We start from the raw sequence: 24,484 nt of genomic DNA on the forward strand, positions 1-24,484 counted from the left end.
GGTGAGAGTGAAGCAGACAGACAGAAAGAGAACAAATGGTTGTGCGTGCATGTGTGTGTGTGAGAGAGAGGGAGACAGAGAGAGGAGAGGGAGAACGAGAGGCAGAAGTGTACTCAAATAGCTTAGGGCAAGGTGACAGAGAGAAACGAATGGACAGAAGAATAACAAGCTCACAGAGGGGGGTTAGTGTGTATGTGTGTGTTAGGGAACAAGAGAGAAAAAGGAAGACACAGAGGGCGGAAGGGAAGCGCAATAGAGGAAGTTGAGAGAGCAAAAATAAAAACAGTCAGAGAAAGTGTGTGTGCGTGTGTGTGTGTGTGTGTGTGTGTGTATAGACACCCAAAGGTGTCACAGTGTGCAGTTTGGCTTGATGATGACCCACTGGGCATGTAGGTCATAACGGTTTGTCTCTCAGAGGCATGACTGTATGCCTGCATGCATCCATTAGTGTGAGCCAGTGCGAGAGAGTGTGTGTAAATAGAAACTCGGCAGACGCGCACACACATGCAAAGTGGGTCTCTTAGAGTGCGCTTAAGAGTGTGTTTGGTCAGGGGTTGGAGAAGCAGTTTTTCTAGTCGCCAGGACTCAAAAAGATACTTAAACATACACACTCATGTCACCCACACATGCTGCAAATCCAGAATGGGTACACACACGCATAGCTGCCCTTTATGTCATACATGCACACGTAATGTACCATGCATGGCACTAAATTATGCACAAATACACACAGGCGCACACCGACACACACATCCCTTTCTTTTGATCTCTCGTGATAACGCACACACACGCACAGGGGGAAGCTATTATGCTCTCAGGCTGGAGTGTTTTGATGGTATAATTGCAGTGACCAGTGAGGAGAAAGAGACGGAGTGAGGGATGGGGATGGAGGGAGAGAGAGAGAGAAAAAAAGAGGAGAGTGCTGACACTCTCAGCATGCTAATGTTGTGAGGCTCTACCCCCCCTGTGATTTCAAACCTCCCACCCTCCCTCCATCTCTTTGTCTCTCCATCTTCCTATCTCACATCCTCTACATTTCACAGGTGGAGCACTAGAACGAGGGGGAGATGGAGAGAAAGGTAGAGAGGTGGAGAGATGAGAGGAAAAGAGGGATGTATAACAGGATGGAGCAATGTTATCTCTTGCTTTCTCTCGCCATCCCTCCATCCACTTCAAGCTCACTACAATGGTCAAAACAAAGCATGCAAAAAGAAAAAAGAGGAGGTATGGTGGAGGGGAGGAAAATAGAGGAAGAGGGAGGGTCCTTTTTTCCCATCCCTTTAACAATGGAGGGATGATCTCTGCTTATCCTCTAATCTCATCCCGTCTTTTTTCCCCTCTCCTCCGTCCTTTCTGTCATGTCTCACACTCTGCAACCCCTCAATGTGGTGGGAGAAAGGGTAGCCTTTTCCTCTCGTTGGCCTCCCTTTTTTTTGTCACCTCTCCATCTGTTTGTCCTTCCAGCGCTCACTCAATCCCTCTCTCCTCTCCAGAGAAGGGATTCTGGTGCTGGCTGTGATCTTTTTTTCTCTTTTCCATCTTTTTTTTTTTGGCATTTCATCTCTTTCCTCTTAGTCAAACATCCAAAATATCCCCTAACAAAAAGGTAGTCGGTGCGTATCGTGGTTTAGCTTCATTTACATACTTGGTCACAAAAATGCATGAAAAATTGATTTGACTGATCAAGTATATGCAGATATAGTCACAATATTTTTTGGACCATCTTGCCGTTTTTTTAACATCCAACTCGGCATGCAAAAAAGCAAAACCTGTAGCATCAATTTTTCATTAAGTAGTATAGCTGAAGGCAGAAGAGTTCGGCTACAAGTAGGTTTCAGTTTCCTCCCCAGTTCACTGCTTTGTGCTCAAAATTGTTCATCTGGGAAAAACAAATATGACATTTACCTTGATTTTAACATGAACAGGGAGCATGAGTTTCTGCACTACAGCGTTTGTTAGTGATTATAATCCAATAAGTCAACAGTGCCTCTCAGAGGTAATGCCTTGCTACTGCAGACCCACATGCAACGCGATTGTGAGGGACACTGGGAATAGTCTCATTCCTCCAAATAGAAACAGGATGAAGTGAATGCCCTCATAGTCCAAATGCTCAGTATGACCCACCCCCTATGCAGTGCGACAGATAAAACCTTCAGTATCTATGCCTGCAACAGGGAGACACCTGTTTTACAGGTATGACCAGTACTTTTTTGTCACACTGGTCTTAATCATCCAAGCTTACTTAGTTTGAATCAGTGTTTTCAAGGTGGCATGGTTAGCATGACTCCTGGTCAGGCTCCTGCTCCAGCTAGCACATGACGTTACACAGCAGTTGTTGGAACAGTTCCTGAGCCAAACAGTGAAATCAAAGCAGACCACGCAAAACTATTATTCAGCATTTGTAGTTCAAAATGGGCACTTTTATTTATCTGCTGCTTATATTGAACCGAAAAGACAAATATAAGACCATGAAAGGCCTAAAGACAACATAATCCCCTTAATAATTTATTTGTGTGCCCTTATTAGATTAGATAATAAAAGACAGTTGGATCTGTTAAGGGGCAAAATGATTATTTGCATCTTTACTGAGGAAAACAACCATTCTTTAGGGAGATTTAATGTACTTTTTATATGTTGCCATCGTTTTCAAAATCGGATTTATTCATGTGACTACTGCAATTATGTCACGTGTACTCATTTCAAACAGGTAATTAGAAGATAGAGCTCAGTTTAATTTATTAAAAAATGAGTGATTTATTCCAAATAGCACAAAGGTGTTGACACTGTTTGCACTTTTACTACTTACCTGTAGTAAAACCACATTTATTTTGAATTGATTGACTGATTGTGGACAGCTGTAGTTACAGACTTGGTAACACTGTTGGCTGAAGCAGTGAAGCCAGTGTTTCAAAATGTAGCGAAGAAGCGAAGGAATCTTACTCACTTAAATTAAAATCATATTTATTAACAAAAGATTGTGCAAAAATGTAAATCACTGATACACTTATACATTATTGTGCTCAAGAAGAGGACAATGTAAAGGAAAGACAAAAAGAAGAAGAGATGCATTAATCCAATAAGTTAACAGCTACGTTCAGTTTCTGTATATGTAGATTTTGTGAGTCACAAGTTTTTCAAAACAAAGGCAACTAAAGATCCAGTTTGTACTGTAGTGTGTACCTCAGACGTGTGGGTCTGTATGTTTGTGCCATGTTGTTTCATTTCCACGTGGATGCGGTTGTATTTGGGAATGCCACGGTCCAAATGTCCGTATGTGCACGTATCCGTGAAACTGTTTATCTCTACTTTTCGTCAGTATGCCTTTGCGTGACATGCCCGTGTATGCCACGACCCTGAGCTCCATTGTGTTCCAGCTTCTCTCATATATTGTACATTGTGCGTCAATACACGAACGTGCATCTAGTGGTCCTCTGCATGTGCAGGTGTGTGAGTGTGAGAGGGTGAGGAGTGCCTTTCGACCAACATCTCAGCGTGCTTCAGGTACTGCGCCGTCCTTCGCATCACAGACTCCCTGCGTACTGGATCAGTGTCTCCTGCATAGACACAGTGATAAAAATGATTAGTGTATAATATTGTACATGTGGAGGGTTTATCTGAAAAGTGTAACAGAACAGAGGAGACTGACAAAGACAACAAAAGGGACACGTTATGCTCATTCTTAACTTCGCATTCTTGGACTCAACTAGAATATATGAAAATAATCCTTATTTATTTGTTTGAGACAAGCTATTACAGCTTCCCAACCTCTCCTTTTAATACAGCTTTCTTCTGATTGGCTCCCCCCTCGTAAACAAAAGGCAGAACTCTATGTCTGAGGTGTCCATAACAGGCACATCCAACCTGATGGACATCATACAGAGCTAAGTGTTGGAAACATAGTGTTTGCAGCAGTCTGAGTCCATGAGTCTAAACATGCACTGACCTCATTATCATTTAATATGACCATCTACCATTATATTGCTGTTTGTATGAGAGATAGCATAAAAAAGCATAATACAAATCATTATCAGTGCTTTACAATATACAGATGATTAGGAAAAGGAAAACAACCCTGGCAGCAGTGGGATTCGAACCCACGCCCCCCGAAAAGACTGGAGCCTTAATCCAGCGCCTTAGACCACTCGGCCACGCTACCTTGCAAAAAAAACACCAGCCCACTGTCAGAAGGTTAGCAGAGTTTACCCTCCTGACCACTTGACCACACAGACATGAAAAAGATACAGTACAGCATCTTTGCATTTAAAGAGGTAAGAGCCACAATGGGCACAAATTAGTTCTCACACACTAACCAAAGCTTTGCAAAAAAGAGCAACTCTAAACACAGTTCTTCTTATGAAGCTACTGAACTGTACTTTCCACACCTGAAAAGGTTAAAGTGGCAGTGGTGGGATTTGAACCCACGCCTCCGAAGAGACTGGAGCCTTAATCCAGCGCCTTAGACCGCTCGGCCACACTACCTGCACATCAGGACACACGGTGCGTGTCGACATGCTGAAAGTTGATTCTGGTCCTCTAGACATTGGGGAGCGTCCCCCAGGAGGGTCATAGACCCCCTAATGATCCTCTACACGAGCCAAGGTGTGAAAATGGGTGTAGGTCACAATCCACGCTCCTTAGACGAAGAGTAGAACTGTTGCAAGTGCAACATTTCCCTTTGGCCATAAAGAAACGCACAATTCACCATAGACAACTGATGTCAGAACTTACTTGTCAGTAACACAACAGCTTATAGCAAAATAACAGCTAACGCAGGAGAGTAAAGTTGTTAACGGCGCATTTATCGGCGTGGTAGCAGCACATCGGACAAAGTGCTTGAATATGGTCGGTGAGGCGTCACAGCTGTAAACCTAACCGCACAATTTATTTTTCATTTGGACACGGTGCACCGTCTGGCATTCTGCAGGTTCTGCAGTTGACAAACTGATTTCATGGTCTATTGCCATAGCAACAAAGCTGTTTTAATAATTGACGCAGAAATAGACATGACAGAGAGCATTCGAGTAAAATGCTCCATGTGAAAAAAACATAAAAGGTTTTTGTTGAACTCAGAATGCTCACAGCAGATTAGTAATTCTAATTTTCCACCACTGCGACAACCACCTAGTAGTAGTAGTAAGTAGTAGTAACCACCTCCTCGGCTCCTTCATCAGTATTTTTACCTCTTACAGGAGTATCTCTCTCTTTCTCCACCCACCCACTGATACTTTTGTACACTGAGGGCTCACCTTGTACTCCAGTGATCAGAATATCCACTGCCATCCTGTATCCACAAATGGCAGAACTAATTTCTCCCTCCTTCTCCCTCTCCATGGCAGCTGTCAGCTCCTTGGCAGCTTGGTTTAAGTAACCCCCGTCCTCTCCGTCCACACTGTTTGATGGTAGTGAGAATAACTCTGAGTGGTCGGTGGAAGAATTGGATCTATCTGTAAATCAAAGAAAAAGAGATATTGTAGTAGTAGTGATATTGTCTTTAGTGAACTATGTCTTATGTTTTATTTGTTAGGTTTTAAAAAGTCACTATCTAAAATAAATCACTGATTGTGATGCTTTTAACCAGAAACAGCAGTTAAGTCCTAATAGAGCTCCAGCATAAATGTATAAAGACATTTACACTAGTATATGTTATCAGGAAGCCTCAAAAAACACTGATCACAGACATCTTCTTATCCACTGACACAGTAAGTAAAAGCGTTAATGGATAAGACACATATTCGGGAAGATTAAAATCAGCTTTATATGATTAAATTCACATTTATTTTGGCATCACCTTGTTTATAGCAGGGATCAAAAACAGCCAAGTCATTATCAGATAGTGGAGGAGGAACTTCTTCCTTTGGGGATGGGAGTCCTTCAGCCACAGAGTCAAACAGTGAGTCGAATTCTTCCTGGGTCTCTTTTGATTCGGGGTCCGTGAATGGAGATGGGACTGGAGGGAAAACACGGATCAAAAAAGTGAGAACAACTGTAAGAATATAAGAATTAAATGAGGACATAACAGACCATCACACATTGTGAGATTTCTACCTCGGTCATCCAGCTCTGTGTCGCTAAGCTCCTCTTGCTCTTCTTCTGTTGGAGATCCTCCGATCTCATTGTAGGCTTCAGCTGCCACTTCTGGTTCTACCACTTCTAAGCTCAGGTTATTGCCCAGATCCTGGGGCAAGGTGGGAGCCTCCCTGCCCTCCTCTTCCTCAGCAGGCTCACAGTCTGATGCCCTACGGTTGGGGAGGGGGATGAGAGGAGGAGGCAGAGGCCCCGCAGAAGAGAGAGGTGTGGCATCCAGAGGCCTTGTTACCTCACCACCCTGAGTAAGGGAAGGGATAGACTGGCAGCATTAGAGAAAAGGGGTCTGGTAATATAACGAATGTTAACCTGGCACACGTTTCATTTTTCTTTTCCGTCTTTTAATGTTTGTTGAAATTTGAGTAATGGTTGATTTTGATTGTAAGAGTGCCTCTCTGAGTGTGTCTTACTCTGAAGAACTCCTTCAGCTGTGGGCTGTTATACAGAGCAGGAATGCTGGTAGTAAACTGAAGCATGGCCTCTGCTGCTTTTCTCCTTTCCTCTATCACAGCCCCATCAAACCTTCCTAAAGTTACAAGAGACAAAAGGGAAGTGTTACAATTTCTTTTTCACTTCTGAAGCTGCCGTTAGTGTTAGTGTTAAGTAATCGCCATTTGTCGAGGTTAAAACTGCTGCCATCATATTAAGCAGGGCATGAAAAGTTGAATGAACTCATGAATCATGACTGTTTATAGGTATGGCTCAACTGATTTGCTGCGTTTGCAGTTTGATTTTAGTAACCACTGAAAAATGAAGCCAGTTCAGCTCTTTGTGTACCATAACTTTGCTCTTCTCTTCAGCTGGCTGACGGACCAGCATGAGAATGAGGAACAGCGGACCACAGACTGAGTTACCTGACACTGTCTCCATCGACAACAAAACTCTCTGCAGGGAGTCGCACCATTCCCGGAATGTGCTGGTCCTGCTGAACCATATTTACACTTGAGTTTTTACACACAATGTTTCGCAAGGAGGCCAACCCTAAACATGATGCTGCTAATAAAGACAAATAGAGGTGTGTCTTAAACTTCCTTTTTTCTCTCCACTGCCAAATGAAAATGTTTACATGGCAGTGGTGGGATTCGAACCCACGCCCCCGAAGAGACTGGAGCCTTAATCCAGCGCCTTAGACTGCTCGGCCACACTACCTGCTGAAAGGCTACGACTCACTATCCTACCTCATTTTAGCTTTCTCAGAATACATTTGAAGGGAGGACTGTACTCCACAGTTCTGACATGCTAACTGTGAAATTAACTTTGATTGGTCGATGTTGCTGTACACATCACAACAAGGTCCAAAGAGAGTTCAGGTTTGCATAATTGCCACACTACCACAAAACTGCCCACCTCCCATTCAGACTTTTCTCATCAGCATGATCTGATAAAAAATACAGCACAGCTGCTTTTCATTTTCAACACTCATGCAAATAGAGTGCAGGAGGAAGGCAAAGCATCTCTAGAGAACACATACACATGCTCCCCTCGAATGCTTTCAGGAAGGGTCACATTAAAACAAATGGAGCTACCTGCTATAAATAATGACATTTTAAAAGAGCATATCCAATGCATCTCATTATAACAAATTTAGCACATATAGCACATTTTTGGAAAGGTCTGATCCAACATTTTGAACAGTTCTCAGATAATTAGTTTCATGAGTCACTTCAAGATATTTAAATAGAGACACAAATCCCTCTGGGGTTCTGTCAGGAAGAGTCAGATTAAAATAAATGGCGCTACCTGCTGTAAATAATGAAATTTTAAAAGAGCACCTCACGCTGGCAGTGGTGGGATTTGAACCCACGCCTCCGAAGAGACTGGAGCCTTAATCCAGCGCCTTAGACCGCTCGGCCACACTACCACAAGACAACCCTCAGTTCATCAGCAAAAACAAACAACACAGCTGCTTTAAAGTAAAGCCCACGATGGGCAAAACTCACAAACCAAAGCAAAAAGACCGACCCTAAACATGTCACTTCTCATAAAGACAAGGAAATCTGACAGGAAATGTCACAAGAATTGTGACGAAAGTCTCAAAACAGGAATGAAAGACATTAAGCACAACAATTGCATGAAAGGCTCCGCAGGAATCTAAAGCATAACACAATCTTTACTCATGTACCAAAAAGTTGTGCTCGGGGAAAAGGTGGAAACTCCTCCTCTCTTCTGAAAAGGTTCCTGTGTGTGTAGGCCAACTCCCCATGGAGCTTCTTCAGCTCTGAGAACCTCCTCCACACAACCACCTCCTTCACATCTTCTGGGTGACGCTTGGACACAAACTGCAGATGATAGAATATAAAGTAAAACTCGCTTAACTGGCTGCATGTTTAACAATGAGACACAGCAAGTTTGCTTTTTGGCAACACTGCAGAGGCCACGATTTAAATGATAAATTTAAGGGAGAGCCATGAGTGCTTGATCCTCTTTGACTTTATACGCATGCCTCTGTAGTCATGCGGGTGCTCATGAACTGGATCACAAGTTCTCTCTGTTTCATTGGGCTGCTCATTGTGCACCACTGCCTCAAATAAAAGGCCCGTTGTATAGTTATTTGTTTATTTATATGAGCTAGCTGCGGGCGCCTGTCACTCTACTTCGTTAGAAATGAACACTACTTATAATAATACCAAGTCACTTACTTTTAACTGATGTAAAAGACCAAAGAGAACAGCGCTAAGCTAACACCTTTGTGCTACGCATTTCAAGTTAAAATACGTTTTGTCAAGTAATAAGCAAAACAGCTAACCACGTAGTCATTAAGCATGATTACACCCGACTCTACGATAGGTTTCAATTAATGACGCTGTAGCTAAGGAGAGATAAACAGTGTAAACTCACCCTCGCCGTCACTTTGTACTCGGTGTGGCCCTTCTCGTGTGTGCGTGGGTCGGCAACGGAGAAGAACCGATAATAGTCTTCTTTGAGTTTCCGTGACATATTTGCTCTCGTCAATAAAAGAAAAACGGCGCTGTGGTTTTAGCGGCACAAAACGCGAACGGTCAAAGGCTCTGTTGTGATTCTTTCGCCCCTCCTCTCCGTGGATGTACTCATTTCCTGGTTGGTGACGTGTACGAATGCGTGATTACGTAGGAGAGACGAGACGTCAAACTATTCAGTTTAATGTTAAACAATTTATTTCCTCCAGTAGGTACATGAAAATAAATTAAACATTAAAAAAATACTTTTAAAAAATGAGTCCATGGTTTTTACGTACTTTTTTCTTTATTTCTTTGTTATATAAATTAAATCTAAGAAGCTATAATGGATCCAGTCCCAGGGATAACACATACAGACAACCATTCACACTCGCATTCACACCTATAGGCAATTTAGAGTTACCAACCAACTTAACCCCACTAACTGCATGTCTTTGGACTGTGGGAGGAAGCCGGAGCACCCAGAGAGACCCCACGCAAACACGGGGCGAAGATGCAAACTACACAAAGAAAGGCTCTGGCCATTCAATATGTGGTAGTTTTTTCAAATGTTGTTAAAACTGGAATAGTAAGATGAAATAATATATTAAAAGTATATATAGATATATAAATTTATGTAGCAATAATTTTATGAATATATGAAGATAACAGGACTGGGCCAACCGTATCCATATCCACTGTAACCATAATGTTACTCACTTTACCTTTCTCTGATTTTAATATTGTTGTCGATCAGTCACCGTTGATTAGTCACATTGTCACAGTCATAAAAATGCCCTCCAACTTGTATTAAACATGTAATTATCAGGGAAATACTCCAGGGGGTGCTCTAATGTTTCGTAGTTTTCAACACAGCATAGACACTTAATTTAAACATTTTAAATTAAGATATTCATTTTTATTTGTATGACTTGTTGTGTTTTTCCTCATATAAACCCCCCAAAACTGTGTTTGTGATGCTAAAAGGAAACATATTCTCCATCAAAGATGACGCTAAAAGAAAAAAAAAGGCACATAAAAGTGTTGGACATACCCTTTTTGAGACAATAGAACAAAGTGAACAACAACAGACGGTACTGAGGAAGCTCCAGCTGTGCATATTGTCTAACATCCCCTACCACTGTATTCCTAAGCTTTTATCTGTTTCCCATAGGATATAAATGTAATGATCAGAGGCCTGTTTAGTTGCTATATCTGATTCACCTATTTACAGCAACACAAAGGCTTTGAAATTGTCAAAATATCCTGAAGATCCTCATATTCAATGGTCCAAAGCCTTCCTCTCAAAGCTTTTAACAAGATTCTGAGTTTAGGCTGACGCTCACAGGTCCGTTGTCATCTTTATTGGTTCTGCTTGTCTCTCTGGCAAATTACCAGCTAAACTATAAGAAAAATGTTTAGCATACCAAATGACAGACTAAGAAACTCAGCTCAGCAGGCTGTAGTCATGCTGCAATGTCATATTCAGGTCCATATAGATCACCTGCATGTCCATTCTGGACGATCTGATATCCTCGTGTTGGCGTTGTTCCCACATCATCATAATTAATGTTTTTCCAGGGTCCACATTACAAGTGACCAATCACCTTCTTGTGACGTCATACTTTTGCGACTTCGAAAAATACCCGCCTTCAAAAACAAATGTTGTTCGAGAAACCGCCTTTTGTCCGCCGATCCAGCAATTTGAATTCCACTCAAGACACTTTTCTTTAATAAACAGTAAGCATTATACATATATTTTCCTTGAAATGGCTGAAATTGATAGCTGTTTGTTTGCTAGTGATAGGCTACTTGCGAACCAGTGTTCTCCAGAGAATTGCGTGTCAATGTATTATAATATATAATAAATGTACAGGTGAATATAGCTGTCATAAAAATGTTGTCAGGCAAAATTGCAGTAGCTTCCCTGATCATTTTACAAACATAAGTGAATAGAATTTGAACTAAAAGGCCTAGACTAATGGTTGTGTGAATCAAAATATCACCTGGAAACATAATTAACTGGTCCATAGCTGTGAAACTGGACATGAGTTCTTGATTCCATGGAGATTAACAGTAATCCAGAAATTTACAAATTTGTCCTGGGCCATCGTGTTAATGTTTTAATTACACAGTCTCCCAGGGACAACAATTACACGGTGTCCCTGCAATTTTGCCTGACCCAACCCCCGGGCCACGAAACACCAAAAAAGTTGGGGAACGCTGGTCTAGAGAACACTGGTTAGCTAATGCTGTCGTCAAGTAGCGTATCACTAGCAAACAAACAGCAAGCCAAGTGAGGAACATATGTATAATGCATATAGTTAGGGCTGGAGCAGGTGACCCTGAATCCTCCCTTAGTTATGCTGCAATAGACGTAGGCTGCCGGGGGATTCCCATGATGCATTGAGTTTTTCCTTTCCAGTCACCTTTCTCACTCATTATGTATTAACAGACCTCTCTGCATTGAATCATATCTGTTATTAACCTCTGTCTCTCTTCCACAGCATGTCTTTTATCCTGTCTTCCTTCTCTCACCCCAACCGGTCGCAGCAGATGGCCCCGCCCCTCCCTGAGCCTGGTTCTGCCGGAGGTTTCTTCCTGTTAAAAGGGAGTTTTTCCTTCCCACTGTCGCCAAAGTGCTTGCTCATAGGGGGTCATATGATTGTTGGGTTTTTCTCTGTACCTATGAAGCGCCTTGAGGCGACTTTTGTTGTGATTTGGCGCTATATAAATAAAATTGAATTGAATTGAATTACCGTTTGAAACGTATCCTAAAAGGACTACAAATTCGGCGGACAGGCGGCGGTTTCTCGCAAGTGAAGCGGAGCGCTGGATTGACAGACAGAGGCGGGCACAAGTGAAGAAAAAAATTTTTTTTTTTTAAACCTTTAATTAAACATCAGTACAATACAAATGGAATTAAACAGTACTACAATAATGGTGTTGTACTTACAAAAGAATTGTATGCATAGATAAACAAATACAAGAACAGTATTCAGAAACAACAATATAAATATGCTAGGGGGAAGAAAATTTGTTTTAAGGTGGGTATTTCGAAGTCGCAGAAGTGTGACGTCACAAGAAGGTGATTGGTCACTTGCAATGTTGAACTTGGAACAACATTTATTATGATGATGTGGGAACAAAGCCAACACGAGGATATCAGATCGTCCGTGCGGAGTGCAGGATGTCTAATCTCTGTTTGGGTGGAACGAGTAAAAATAGCAGAGGATGGTTTCGATCCATCGACCTCTGGGTTATGGGCCCAGCACGCTTCCGCTGCGCCACTCTGCTCACACAGGAGAAGCTGTCGCAAAGCTCTTCACATGGCTCAGCTGTTTTGCATTCTTATCACAGAAAGGGGGCCTTCTTACATAATTTGCAACCACTGTTTCCTGCTGACAAGAGGAGGTGGTTAGTTATATAGAGAGGGGCTCAACAGAGGGGAGAGGGTTTAGAGAACCGGGCAGAAAAATGCTGTAATGGCAGAGAAGGTGATGGGAATACAAAGGAAGGAATTCTTTTAAATATGTCAAGTATATTTTTCACAGAGCTTAAAAGCAGAAGTCGTGTGTATGTTACAGTATTGTGTGCTCTGTGATTTCAGCAGTGTGTCCCGCATCTGTGTGAGGTGTATTATATTCGATCGTTTATATATTTTTTTTTTTCTTAATGGTGCATTTTTAAGGAGAACTGACTAATTATCTCCATTCATGCAAAATTAAAGAGAGGGAGGCTTTCCAAACCGAACAGGCTACTCTTTGTCTGTGAGAGGAAACTAGGTCATTCATTCTCATTGTCAGAGGAAGAAGCAGGAGGCGCTGCTTAATGGGCAGAAAAACAATCAGAAGAAGAGAGAGCGTACAAGCAGAAAAGTTACGAAATGTACAGTCGGCAAGATCAGATATCCCCGCTGAGGGACAATATATTAGTTGCATAACTGAGAGCGCTAACGTTAAACAATATGGCTCAAAGTCCACGTGCAGTCTGATTAATTGTATGTTTCGCTCTGTAAGTCATTCTCTGTATCACCAGTGCAGCACATTGGTGGATTCTTCCTTTCCCCTCTATCCAGGACACAAAATGTAGCCGCGCGTGTTCTGTTGGCTGTAGATCCAAAAGACAAACATGCTCATGTTTGTTGAAGAGGTGAACAAATCAATCTGTGAATACACCTTTGCACTTTTTAGATGAGATTAAAGCAGCATTTCCCCGAACTTCATTCGTTCGGTGTGAACTTTGAATGCGAGAGCTCACTGCAGGGAACTTGAAACAATGAGATGAAAGCGTAAGCTCTCGGCCAGACTGGTCTGAACTGGTCTGAACTGCTGATTATTTTCCTTTTTTTCCCTCTCCTCCCAAGCACATGCTGTCTTACTAAATAAACTCTCTCACGGGGATCAGACGATTCTTGGTGTAGCCATATATGTGTGTGTGCATGAATGACTGCATTCAGTGAGATGGTCACTCGAGCCCTGACTGACTGACACTAATCTAAACTTTAAAAATCTAAGCAAGAAGTTTTCACATAGTGCTTCTAATCAGCTCCTAATTTGCCCTACTTTGATCTTGTTACACAATCAGTTACTATGGTAATGTGAACTGTGACCTTGAACCACAGGTACTGTACAGTAATCCCTGTGTTCTTCCCCCCTCCACTGAAAAAACAAACTATGCAGCAACTTTGGCCCTCTTTCCTCTCTGTTATTATGCTGTGGGGGTCTGTGTGCTGGCTTATAGACTCCAGCAGAACATCCCCTCCTCCTCTGCCAAAGGCATAAACAAAGAAGACAAGTCTAGGAGTGAATCAGTCCCTCCGTGTCCTCTGTGAACTTGTTGTGATGATGGCTAATGTTCTTTCGTTCTTGTTTTATTGCCAAGTTGGGATTGATTCGGTTTTCCGAGGATTCAGATGCTGCTTAGGTTTTGACCAATTTATCCTGTAAACTCTGTTTAAGCAGAACTGAAAACCTCACAGGGCTGAGACAACATGTGTGAAAAGGACACTAACTAACACTAACTGACACTACTCTGTCGCTCTAGGCTTTGCTTCCATTAATACCCCGAGCTGTGCTCCGCTCCAAATTTTTTGTTCCAATATATTCCTCACCCTCAGCTCAAAAACATGTTTACACATCCCTGCCCTCTCTCTGCCTGTCTGCTCTTTCCCCTCATTCCTAGTTCTCCTCCCTCCTCCAGTCTCCTGTTTCCTGATCTACTCACTCCTCCTCCCAGTTTTCCCCACATGTTCTGCTGATTTTACAGAAAAACAGAGCATATTCCGCAACTTTTCCTTGTATCCTCAATACTTCCCAGCTGGAAAGCACAGTGTGTCCACATCAGCCAATGCTCAGCAGCTCTGTTACAACCTGACTCTGCCACTTACGCACACATGATCAACAGGCCGAGATAAAAACAGAAACAGATGGCGTGTGTTTGACTTTGATGAAATAGGAGAAGTGAGCATGAGTGCGTCATGTAGATATGCAGCTGCCAAACACTGGTTATAAAGTTAGATTTTATTCTTGGGCATATTTAAATAGTCAGCAGAAGACATTTTGAAAGGTTTTAAAATTAGCGACATCAGGTAGCAAAAGCCTGGCACAATGACTAAGCTGAATAACAGCAGAGTATAAATAGATTTAATGTCACACATCCTAAATTAGACACCCCTCCCTACCACTGGTTAAGGTTTGACCGAGGCATATCCACATGGAGAAGAACATGTACCAGTGGTGAAGTCTGAAAATGAAATAAACAGGCACCACACTGTTTCTGGAAGACATAAAATAGTCCCTGAACACAAATATGGCATATAAGAAGATCATGGCCTGATCTATAACACAAAAATCTTCTGTATATCTTTCTTTATGTTTTCACTCATATTCGATCTACTTTTTAATGCCGATCATAAAGGCTTTCCGCTTGCCAACAGATAGTCACCACTCTAGTTTATCTTTTGTCTGACTGTATATATTCCAAAGTGGCCTCTTGAACAGGACACAGAGTTCACTGAACTCAAATGATCTCCACAGTCACCAAATCTAAATCCAACAGAGCTCCTTTTGGATGTGGTGGTAAGAGAAACGTATCACGCACGTGCAGCTGACAAATCTGCAGCAACTGAGTGATGCTATCATGTTGATATTGAGCAAAATCTCTGAGGAAAGTTTGTAGCGCCTTGCTGAATCTATATTGCATAGAATTAATGCAGCTCTGAACCCAAAAGGGGGTCCCAACCCAAAACTAGCCAGGTGTACATAAATACTAGTAAGGGTTGCAGTAACGTCACAGGACTCTGAAAGCCCGAGCTGTTGGAGTCAGTGGACTATACTGGACGTATCACTACAAAAAAAACTGATTAAGTAGTCAGATAAAAAAAAGTTTGAAATTAAGTGCCGTAACATGTCACATCTGTGAAGGCAACAAGCACGGAACAAGCATACACATGCAGGGGTTCAGTTACATGAACATGTTACTAACTGTTTCTGCAGTTACCTGTCACTGCAAGTTGTTTACTTGAACCTGCTTAGCAGAGACAGAAAGAAACAGCACCAGGGTCGTGTAAAGGGCAAAAACACTGTGCAGACATGGAGGAGTAGAGAGCAACAAGCAGCCTGAGAAGACACAGATAACACATCTATCTCACAGACAGCCAGCAAGGTTCTTTGTTATAGTTACACTGTAAGAGCAGAGGGAGAATTGCAAAGTGTAAAATCAAAGTTTGCACCATTGCACTACATGAAACACACACGAGTATGATTCATTTATGCAAACATTTACGGCAACTATAAATCCAAGCATTCTGCCTTCATTCTGTCTAACTTGTATGTCATAATAAATCACATCAGTGTACAGCAAACTGGACAATTAGGGTGAAAAACATGCCCCCACACACATACTCTCTTCCTAGAAGTCTACTGTTACTTCTAGGAAGTAAATTCTGTAGGGTTTGTTTGTAACTTCTCTTACTGTAACTCGATGAAGGTCAACAACAGCTGGAGAAAGATTTAGAGCGCCATCTGGGACAGGAGGATGTTAGTTTTTAGATTGGCTGCGCCCAAATATTGTCTCCAACAGAGATATACATTGTTAGACCTGGCATGAAATAATCTGTCATCGGCATGAGTGTGACCAGCTTTAACCCAGAATCGACACAGAAAATAAAGTCACGGCAGCACAAACCTGACATTTTCAACCAGGCTCCAACAACATATTTTATACCTTTACAGAGAAAAGATGCTCAGTTTTAATCTGTTGCTCAGCTCCCAGGAGAAGCATTGCAAGTACAATTCAACTCAAATGGGATTTTGCTGATTTTGTTGTTTTGGTACTGTAGAGTCAGCGTGATCACAGGAGACTAAGTGGTCAGCTGTTTACACTTAAACACTGCAAACAAGGTCTATATGGTAAAACAAAAACAAGAAGGCGACAGAAAGGCCCTCAGGAGTGAAATTAGATCAGTGAAACACAGAGTGGCAATCTCCACTGATCAGAAGAAGATAATCACATTACCAATCATCTTGCCTGTGAAGCAAACTGGATTATCTTCAGTTTGTATAATAACTGATAAGTGAACAGCATTTTGTAGAGCGTTTCATTGACACCATTATGAAGGAACAGAACAAAGTTTTCTTAGTTTGGAGCATGGAGTTCAGTTTGTTTTTTAGTTTGTTTGTTAGGTTTTTTTCTTGGAAGAAAGAGAGACAGCAAGCGAAGGAGGGGGAGGGAGAGAGAGGGAGGGATTACCGGCTCCCCCAGTAGGCGGAGAAACGGGCGGGTACAAATACGCGCTCTGATCCTCTCTACGCGCTTAGTAGAGAACAAGGGGTAATCGGCTGTAAACTAAAAGCCAAACCGGGACTATACATTGTATTTTACAGGTAATTTTGATTTACTTCATCAACTTTTCTGCCACTCTCTAACTTCAGACCTGCCGTGTTATCGGCGGGAGTAGTGTTCAGCTCACAGCCGGAGAGACTGCCTCGTGTAGGAGCACATGACGCTAGGGATGGGTTTGATTTCATCATCTTAAAGGAAGATGGAATTATACGATATCACACAGTTTTTGGAGTTGTTATTGCTACCGGGTCGATTTTAACTTGTGTTCGGTGAAAGTTTCATAGACATTTACGGTGTACTTGTTTGAAGAGGTTTTATTTAATGACTGTTGAAGCGAACTGGAACAAACCGGTCAACTACTAAATTTCCGCTTTACACCCCTTTAATCTTAAAGCCATGTGTGTATTATGTTATATTAGACTGTCAGAGAGCTACTTGTTGGGGTTTTTTTGTTTGTTTTTTTTAACTAACAAATGTTCACTGTCGTTTACTCGTGACATTTGTTTAAATCGTTTTCTTAATAAGTCTATGCTTGCTATTGTTATGCTCTTATTATGAAGGGTAGCTGCAGTATTTCCGTAACTCGAGGCTGACTGCTTAACGTAAGAAGTAGTAATTGTTTCATCAGACACCGGTGGAACATATGAGCATCTCAAGAATGGGTCTTCCGTTTATTTGAATGTATTTTTTTACAGCTGATATTTTTGTTGCTAGCGTTTTGAGTGGGTTTTGAAGTGTGACTGACATGAACTAGTTTGTTTGTAGTTTTTAATGAGCGCTTTGTAAGGAAAAACAAACAAGAGCTTGTGTCTATTTAAGTAGGGAACCGCACCGCCACTCCTGTTTAATTCCTACATAAAAACTGGGTTACCTTAATGAATCTAGTCGTTGCCTGTATGTCCTGTGTAGGGGGGGGATGTGTTACATAAGGGTGGACAAAAGGCGAGGGGATGAGACTTGGCCGGTGCTGCCTTAAAAAAAACAAAAACTCTACTCCTTTTGGTGGTCTTGTTTTTATTTAGCTCTTGGGTGTTAGCCAATGAGTGTGCTTTTGCAGATACAGTTATTAATTCATAATTTTCCTTTGTGCTCCACCTCCAGTTAAACCATGAATAAAGACACAGAGATCGACATGAAAGAAGTGGAGCTCAACGAGCTCGACCCAGAGAAGCAGCCCATGACGGGGGACGGTCAGGCTCCAGGCGGGGAGAAAAACGGCAGCGTCAAGCTGAAAGTTCCCGATGATGAGGTTACCTTCACCGGGCTGTCCAAAGAGGAGCTGATGAAGGTTGCTGGCACTCCAGGGTAAGAGCTGCAGCTAAGAGCTGTCTTCCTCTGTGGGCGTTAAAATAAGTGGACATTTTTACATTATTATTTTCTTCCACAGATGGGTGAGGACCCGCTGGGTTCTTCTTGTCCTCTTTTGGTTGGGCTGGATTGGTATGCTTGCTGGAGCCATTGTAATCATAGTCCAGGCTCCTCGCTGCAAGGCTATTCCTGAGATGAACTGGTGGAATGAAGGGCCTCTCTACCAGATCACTGACCTTGAAGCGTTCTCTGAAGGATTGAAAGGTAGACTATTTGTGGAGAGCTTATGAAGCTGATCAAGTGGTTTTATTCTTGCAGGTTTAAAAAAAAAAAAGTTGGTTTTTTTTTTTTTTTATTGCGCTGCCATGTTTATTCCCAAAATAAGAGTTGGAGGTTGCACTTAAAGTGCCCCAGTCTTGAGTTGGGTAACATGCTCTGACTTGCATGGATAACGTCTTGTGACCGTCTCTTGGCTTTCATTAATTCTCTGTGGCCTGTGTCAGCTGTCTAGATCAAATTGCTGACTAGGCTGCCAAAGTCTGACTAAAGGTCTTAAGACCATTTAAAAGAAGAAGGAAAAAAATGAACACGTCATCTGTTTCATATCTCTATTCAGATATGGCCAAGTTGAGCAGCTCTGGAATATATCAAGATGTACATATCAAAAAAAAATGTTTACTGCAGGCTTTTAAAAACGGGAAGGAAGAACAGTGCTTACTACTGTTCATAAAGTGAACTGGTGGGGAGCACTTGGTTTTAACAGGCTTTGGGTGGAATTCCAAAAACTCCATGTGAGTTTTGTTCTCTTTATCAAAGCCACCCTTGTGCTCAGGCTTCACATGGGCAGCAGAGGGAGTGGCTGGGATCCTTCACATAGTCTTGCAAGCACTGCGGTGCTACAGTCTGAACTATCAACATGTGTCTAAAGCTGTCTGTCCTTTGTCCCTAACCTGCTCACACCCTGCTGCTTCTCACACCCTCGTTTTTCTGCCTTATGTGAAATTTACACTGACCCAGCATTTTATTTACTACCTTTTTTTTTTTTTTTTCTTATTTTTTTCTTTCAGGTGTTGAAGAAAAGTTGGATGACATTAACCAGCTAAAGGTGAAAAGCCTGGTAATCGGACCTCTTCATACTGTCCAGGCCGACCAGATGACTGGTCTGAACCTTCAAGAAATTAGTGCAGAGCTTGGAAAAGCTGAAGATCTCGACAGCTTGTTGAAGGCGGCCCACAAAAAGGGTACGTAATTGTCTGATTTCAGATCAGTTACTTGCTAAATCGTTCACACTAAAAGAGTAACTGGTGCTCTGTTCTTTGAGTGGTTTCTATTTATTGCTGGATTCTGTACTCTTGAGGGCCAGATGTGAGCAAACATTGCTGTTTCTTTCAGGCATTTCTGTGGTGCTTGACCTGACTCCAAACTACAAAGGAAATCCTGTGTGGTTTGATAAAACAGACCTTACAGAAATAATGGAAAAAGTCAAGGTAAGCACACAGATTTAATTATTTGCAGTAAGAAGGCATATTAAGCAACATCACTATCTTTACATGTGATAAACAAATGGCACATTTTTGACTTTTTGCCCCATGGACAGATGATTAAATTGGACATTATATACTGTGGTGTAGATTCGGGTCTTGCTGCCACTGTAGTTAATTTGAATCTGTTCTCTTCCAGACTGCAGCTGAGTTCTGGCTGAGTAAGGGTGTTGATGGCATCAAGATATCTGACCTTGGCATTGCCTCCATCAGTCCTGAATGGGCCAAACTGCGGATGGCGGTCCAGGGAAATGGCACTGATGACACCAAGAAGAGGTTTGTGTGGCTGCTATGTTCTGACCTTTGATTCAGCACAAGTAAACAATGTTGACCACTAAACGGGGTATTTTATTTTAGATTCTTAACTTTAGCTATTATCCACACAGATAACAAAGTTGTAGGGCTTATCTGTCCTGGAAAAGTCATTTTAAAAGCATCAGTAAAATATCAGGTACAGGATACTTTGTTCTGAGAGAACATGGACATGAAAAATAGTCCCATCAACATTCAAGGAAGTGTTTCAAGATGTATAACAAGTACAAGTTCTAGACTGACCTGATCCTGTTCTCTTTTCTTTAGGGCTCTGATGGGTGTGGTCAACAATATTTCAGCTAATGAGGTGTCTCAGCTAGTCAATGTCTCTGGTGTCGATCTAATCTTGTCTGACCTGCTCAGTAGAAACACGGAAGGTAGGCTGCTACTGTTTGCATAGTAGTGATTATTATTATTATCAGTGACAATAATCCTAAGTAAATGTCAAAAAGGTGCATTGTAGATGATTATGGTACCTGAATATCCGCAGGTAAAGAGCGCATTGAGGTCCTGAAGACCCTCCACTCTGAGCAGAGAAAAATAGGCTGGGGTCTCGGTGCTGCTCAGAAGGACCATCTGTCTAAACGGGCAACGACTTGGGGCCTAATTCGTCTCTACCAGCTTCTGCTCTTCACCTTGCCTGGAACCCCTGTGTTTACCTACGGAGATGAAATTGGCCTTCAGGCAAATCAGATGAGCAACAAAGCAAACCAGACCAGAGAAGCTCCGAAGATGGTTTGGAATGTAGAGAAGGAAGAAACTGACGGTGCTAAGGTAAGTGTGGGTGTGTTCAGTCTGTCACTGATCAAGCGTTTGTTTGCTTTAAGTGCAGTAAAGCATTTTCTTGAATTTCATTTACAGTCTAACCATACTGAATACGCTGAAATAAGGAAGTGGTTCAGATCCCTCAGTGACCTGCGAGGCAAAGAGCGCTCCCTCCTGCACGGCGACTACTATGGTCTCTACAGCTCTGCCAAGTCTCTCTCTTTCCTTCGTGTGTGGGATCAGAGCGAGAGATACATAACAGCTGTAAACTGGGGAGATGGTCTCGAGGAGCTGAAATTAAATCTGGAACCCACAGGCAAGTTACAGTTCAACGGACATGTCTACTGACGATATCTAGCAATATCTATTAACTCTGCTATTTATTTTAAACTTGACGACCTTTGTTTGTGCAGAGGGGGTAGAGCTACCAGAAACGGCCAAGGTGAAGCTGTCAACTGACAAAGACTTTGAGGTGGACTCGACTGTAAACCTGAAAGACCTCAAGCTCAACGCTGGACAAGCACTGCTTCTGCAGTTCCCCTACACGGGCTAAAGATGGCGCCAAAGGATAGGAAAGCTGCATACTGATTAGTGTTGCTCTTAATGCAGTTTCTGAATACATTCTTATGGATTAAAACTGCATTAAGTAGATACATTTCAGTCTGACAGAACATAAATTTAGTGGGTTAAATGAAACATGCAGTTTAAAAATGTTTAAAACATTAGCTAGTGCAATAACACTACATTGTTCAAATGTGTGAAAGACATTCCATTCCTGGTTCTTTGAGCGTTTTTCTTAAAGGTTGTGCTGTTTATGGTTTTTAGAAATCTTACATTTTCCTTTTTAGTGACTTTATGAATTTTTGGGGGAGAGTTTTTGTAACTCGCACAGGAAAAAGAAGTAAAGTTTGGATGCATGATGTTCGAGTCTGTCAAGTGAAAAGAATAAACGGCGTTCTGCTCAACCGCATATTCGTGTTTTTGTGTTTGTCTGCAAGGCGCCTTTAAGAGTTGTGTTTACGCTGATAATATCACATAAGATGTTGACGGTGTTTATGCAGGAGATAATATCAAATGAGACGTTCATTGTTTTCACTGCATTACAGGTGTGTATGTGTGAAAGTGTGTCACAGATGTGAACGGAGGAAGTGTTTATTTTATCAACGCCTTGAGATGGGTTTTTATAGACGCAGCAGACACACCTAGGAGTCTCACTAAAGGGGTCACACACCTGTCCATGGCTCTCTTAAAGTAACTATGGACAAAATCCTCTACATTACAGTACACACAGCTTCACATGTGGCAGGCAGATGAAATAACTGGCAGAAATTCAGCAACAAAGAGTTCCTAGTACAGCATGTTTCACGATGGGCTTTGAAATTCATCTTCTAAATAAAGTGGCTTTATGAGCCATTATCTTCCTGATAAATGAATCAGCGATTGATAAAATCAGCTAGACAAATGAGTAGTTGGTTACAAATGTCTACTGTCTGTACATGCCCCACAGTTATAAACTTATGAAGTCTCATGTAAGTTTAGAGGGGAAAAAAGTTATAAGTGACTTTTTTTTTTTTTAAAGGAACATTTAAGTTATTTCGCTAGAGACTGTAATTCCAAATTCACGAGGCTCATGTTTAGACTGCTTCAATGGGATGAACTTTTTCTTTTCTTTTTTTTTGCCCGACCAAATATCAAGTTTAAGCATTGACCTGTCTGATTAGGAAGAATATGTAATATTTATATATTTGTTACCCATTTAATTTATTGATCTTCAACAACAGTCTGTGGTTTCGCCATTTACACTGACATTCATCGTTTGCCTTTTTTTAAAACCACGTTTTCTTGTTACTTGTATATAAAAATATATAACAGCTATAATTAATCCCTTAACTCTGCAGTGTACGATCTGATGTCAGTCCTGAAACCTCCCAAATAGAAAATGTAGGTTTTTTAAAAATTGAAATACAAGAATTAATTATAAAGAGGATTTCATCAGCCAACACAATAGCACATAAAAACAGCTACTATTACTACTAAGCACTGTACTCATGTACACTTATATATATGCACATCTGTGAATATGTTGCTGATAAATGGCAGCGATGTAGCTCAGAGCTTTTATACCAATGATACCAATTTATATCCCGACATGTAGTTAATGTATGAGTACAATGATGTTCTACAATTTCATACATTATATTACTATCTTATTAATACAAACATCTTTTTGTTTGAATATATATTTTACTCTAGTTAACATTTAATTGAATTAATACTATACAATACATATTCATGTCTGTTTCATTTTGTTGCATTAACATATTTTGTTGAATAACCAGTAACTGTGACTGTATGATATGTGAGGTGGGTAAAGACTGCAACATTTGTCTCCACAATGGAGTAAATTAAAAACTTTAAATTAGTACAAATGAATCAAAATGACCTTAAAGTGGTGGCGCTTTTAGTCCAGCACTTAAATGAATGCATAGCTCTATATTGCCGATTATACCTCCGTGCTATAGTTTGAGCAGCAAACTTGAGCCGTTGACGTTTTCTTCTACTCGAATATTTCTCCATAAGGGGTTTTGCTCGTAACTAATTTTACACCAAAACAATGTTGATTCTGTAATGATCCATCTGAAAAACAACAATCACTTTCATATTCTTAAAATCGTCCTATAAATATCACTTTTATCTTAGTTAGAATCATCATAATCCATTGTATGTACGTAATTTTGATCCTTCAGATAGTTACTGAAGCTATTTTAAGATTCAGAGGGTGGGAAAAAAGTCTAGTTTTTGATGTTCAATCATGTTTTGCATTTATCTTTGGGACTGTCAAAATGCTGTGCTTGGTACAAAATCCACATTTGAAAAGCTCAAAATGATGCAGGCTAACTGCACACACTGGCAGTCTGGCTTTCTTTGATATACTGAAAAGCATGAAAAGTGTGCTTTATGAATGGAGAAGCCTTGCTTTGTAATACAATGCCATAAAACGTGTCAATTTCTCATTTAAAAACACTGCTTTAAGCCCACTCTTTTGATAAAAATGTCAAACAATTCCTCTGACACGTGAAACTAAACTCAGTAGAGTTTCGGGGTCTTGATACAATACAGGGCCGCCGTGCTGTGGTATCACAGGGGAGGTTTGAAGATGATGATACCGGGAATCAGAGCCCGTGTCGCACCTATGCTTGCACCCCACGCCGCTGCGAAACCAAACCACCGCCATGCACACTCATGACTGACTCTCAGTCTGAGTCTGACAGATACAGATGCACCTTTTACATCACAGTGTCATGAAGATACATGACCTTTCTTCAGCTTTCATGGAACACTGCAGCTAGTGAAATACAGTACTGTAATTTAGTTAGAGTGGAAAGCCAGAAAGCAAAGTGAGTACAAGATATTCTCGTTTCACACAGCAATTACAAAGCCAGTCGCTAATTTATACTAATGAACAATTGAATACACCTCTTGTTTTGGTAATATTCATTCGTATATACAAGAGGATTTATTGCCTAGATATACACACGTTTTAAACTTGTTCCCAGTAAAGACTTTGTGTAAAACAAAGGTGTAAAACTCCTTTTAGTTCATGGGACACATACAGCCCCATTTCACCTGTAAAATCAATACATCACAAACGCCCCTCCAAAATTTCCAATGACTTCAGGTGTAAAGACGTAGATTCTTTAACTCCGACTTGTC

General features: G+C 41.3%; 2 protein-coding genes across 2 annotated transcripts; one reads left to right on the plus strand and one right to left on the minus strand.

The window, feature by feature from the left end:
• Positions 1–2,959: 2,959 nt before the first annotated feature.
• On the minus strand, positions 2,960–9,123 carry snx15 (sorting nexin 15). The gene is made up of 7 exons (XM_080903982.1): positions 8,923–9,123; positions 8,207–8,363; positions 6,495–6,610; positions 6,046–6,325; positions 5,789–5,947; positions 5,247–5,444; positions 2,960–3,554 (listed from the first exon to the last, which is right to left on the minus strand). The coding sequence occupies exons 1-7, from the start codon at positions 9,019–9,021 to the stop codon at positions 3,421–3,423; spliced, it is 1,143 nt and encodes a 380-aa protein (XP_080760108.1). The 5' UTR covers positions 9,022–9,123; the 3' UTR covers positions 2,960–3,420.
• A 7,623-nt stretch (positions 9,124–16,746) lies between these two features.
• slc3a2a (solute carrier family 3 member 2a) lies at positions 16,747–21,734 on the plus strand. Its single transcript, XM_080892506.1, has 10 exons — positions 16,747–16,885; positions 17,946–18,149; positions 18,232–18,416; positions 19,220–19,393; positions 19,545–19,639; positions 19,833–19,969; positions 20,273–20,382; positions 20,496–20,779; positions 20,867–21,086; positions 21,184–21,734. Exons 2-10 carry the CDS (start codon positions 17,953–17,955, stop codon positions 21,321–21,323), a joined length of 1,542 nt encoding a protein of 513 aa, XP_080748632.1. The 5' UTR covers positions 16,747–16,885; positions 17,946–17,952; the 3' UTR covers positions 21,324–21,734.
• The last annotated feature ends 2,750 nt before the right edge of the window (positions 21,735–24,484 follow it).

This window comes from Rhamphochromis sp. 'chilingali' (assembly GCF_963969265.1).
Source record: "Rhamphochromis sp. 'chilingali' genome assembly, chromosome: 1".
NCBI classification, from domain to species: Eukaryota; Metazoa; Chordata; class Actinopteri; order Cichliformes; family Cichlidae; genus Rhamphochromis; species Rhamphochromis sp. 'chilingali'.

Excerpts from the sequence above, each read along its gene's own strand:
- snx15 (XM_080903982.1), bottom strand. The coding sequence starts at position 9,021 with ATGTCACGGAAACTCAAAGAAGACTATTATCGGTTCTTCTCCGTTGCC. Across the intron at positions 6,611-8,206 it reads TCCCCGAGCACAACTTTTTG|GAAGGTTTGATGGGGCTGTG; the intron begins GTACATGAGTAA and ends TTGTAACTTTAG. Across the intron at positions 5,948-6,045 it reads CACAGAGCTGGATGACCGAG|TCCCATCTCCATTCACGGAC; the intron begins GTAGAAATCTCA and ends TTTTCCCTCCAG.
- slc3a2a (XM_080892506.1), top strand. The coding sequence starts at position 17,953 with ATGAATAAAGACACAGAGATCGACATGAAAGAAGTGGAGCTCAACGAG. Across the intron at positions 18,417-19,219 it reads GTTCTCTGAAGGATTGAAAG|GTGTTGAAGAAAAGTTGGAT; the intron begins GTAGACTATTTG and ends TTTTTCTTTCAG. Across the intron at positions 20,780-20,866 it reads AAGAAACTGACGGTGCTAAG|TCTAACCATACTGAATACGC; the intron begins GTAAGTGTGGGT and ends TTTCATTTACAG.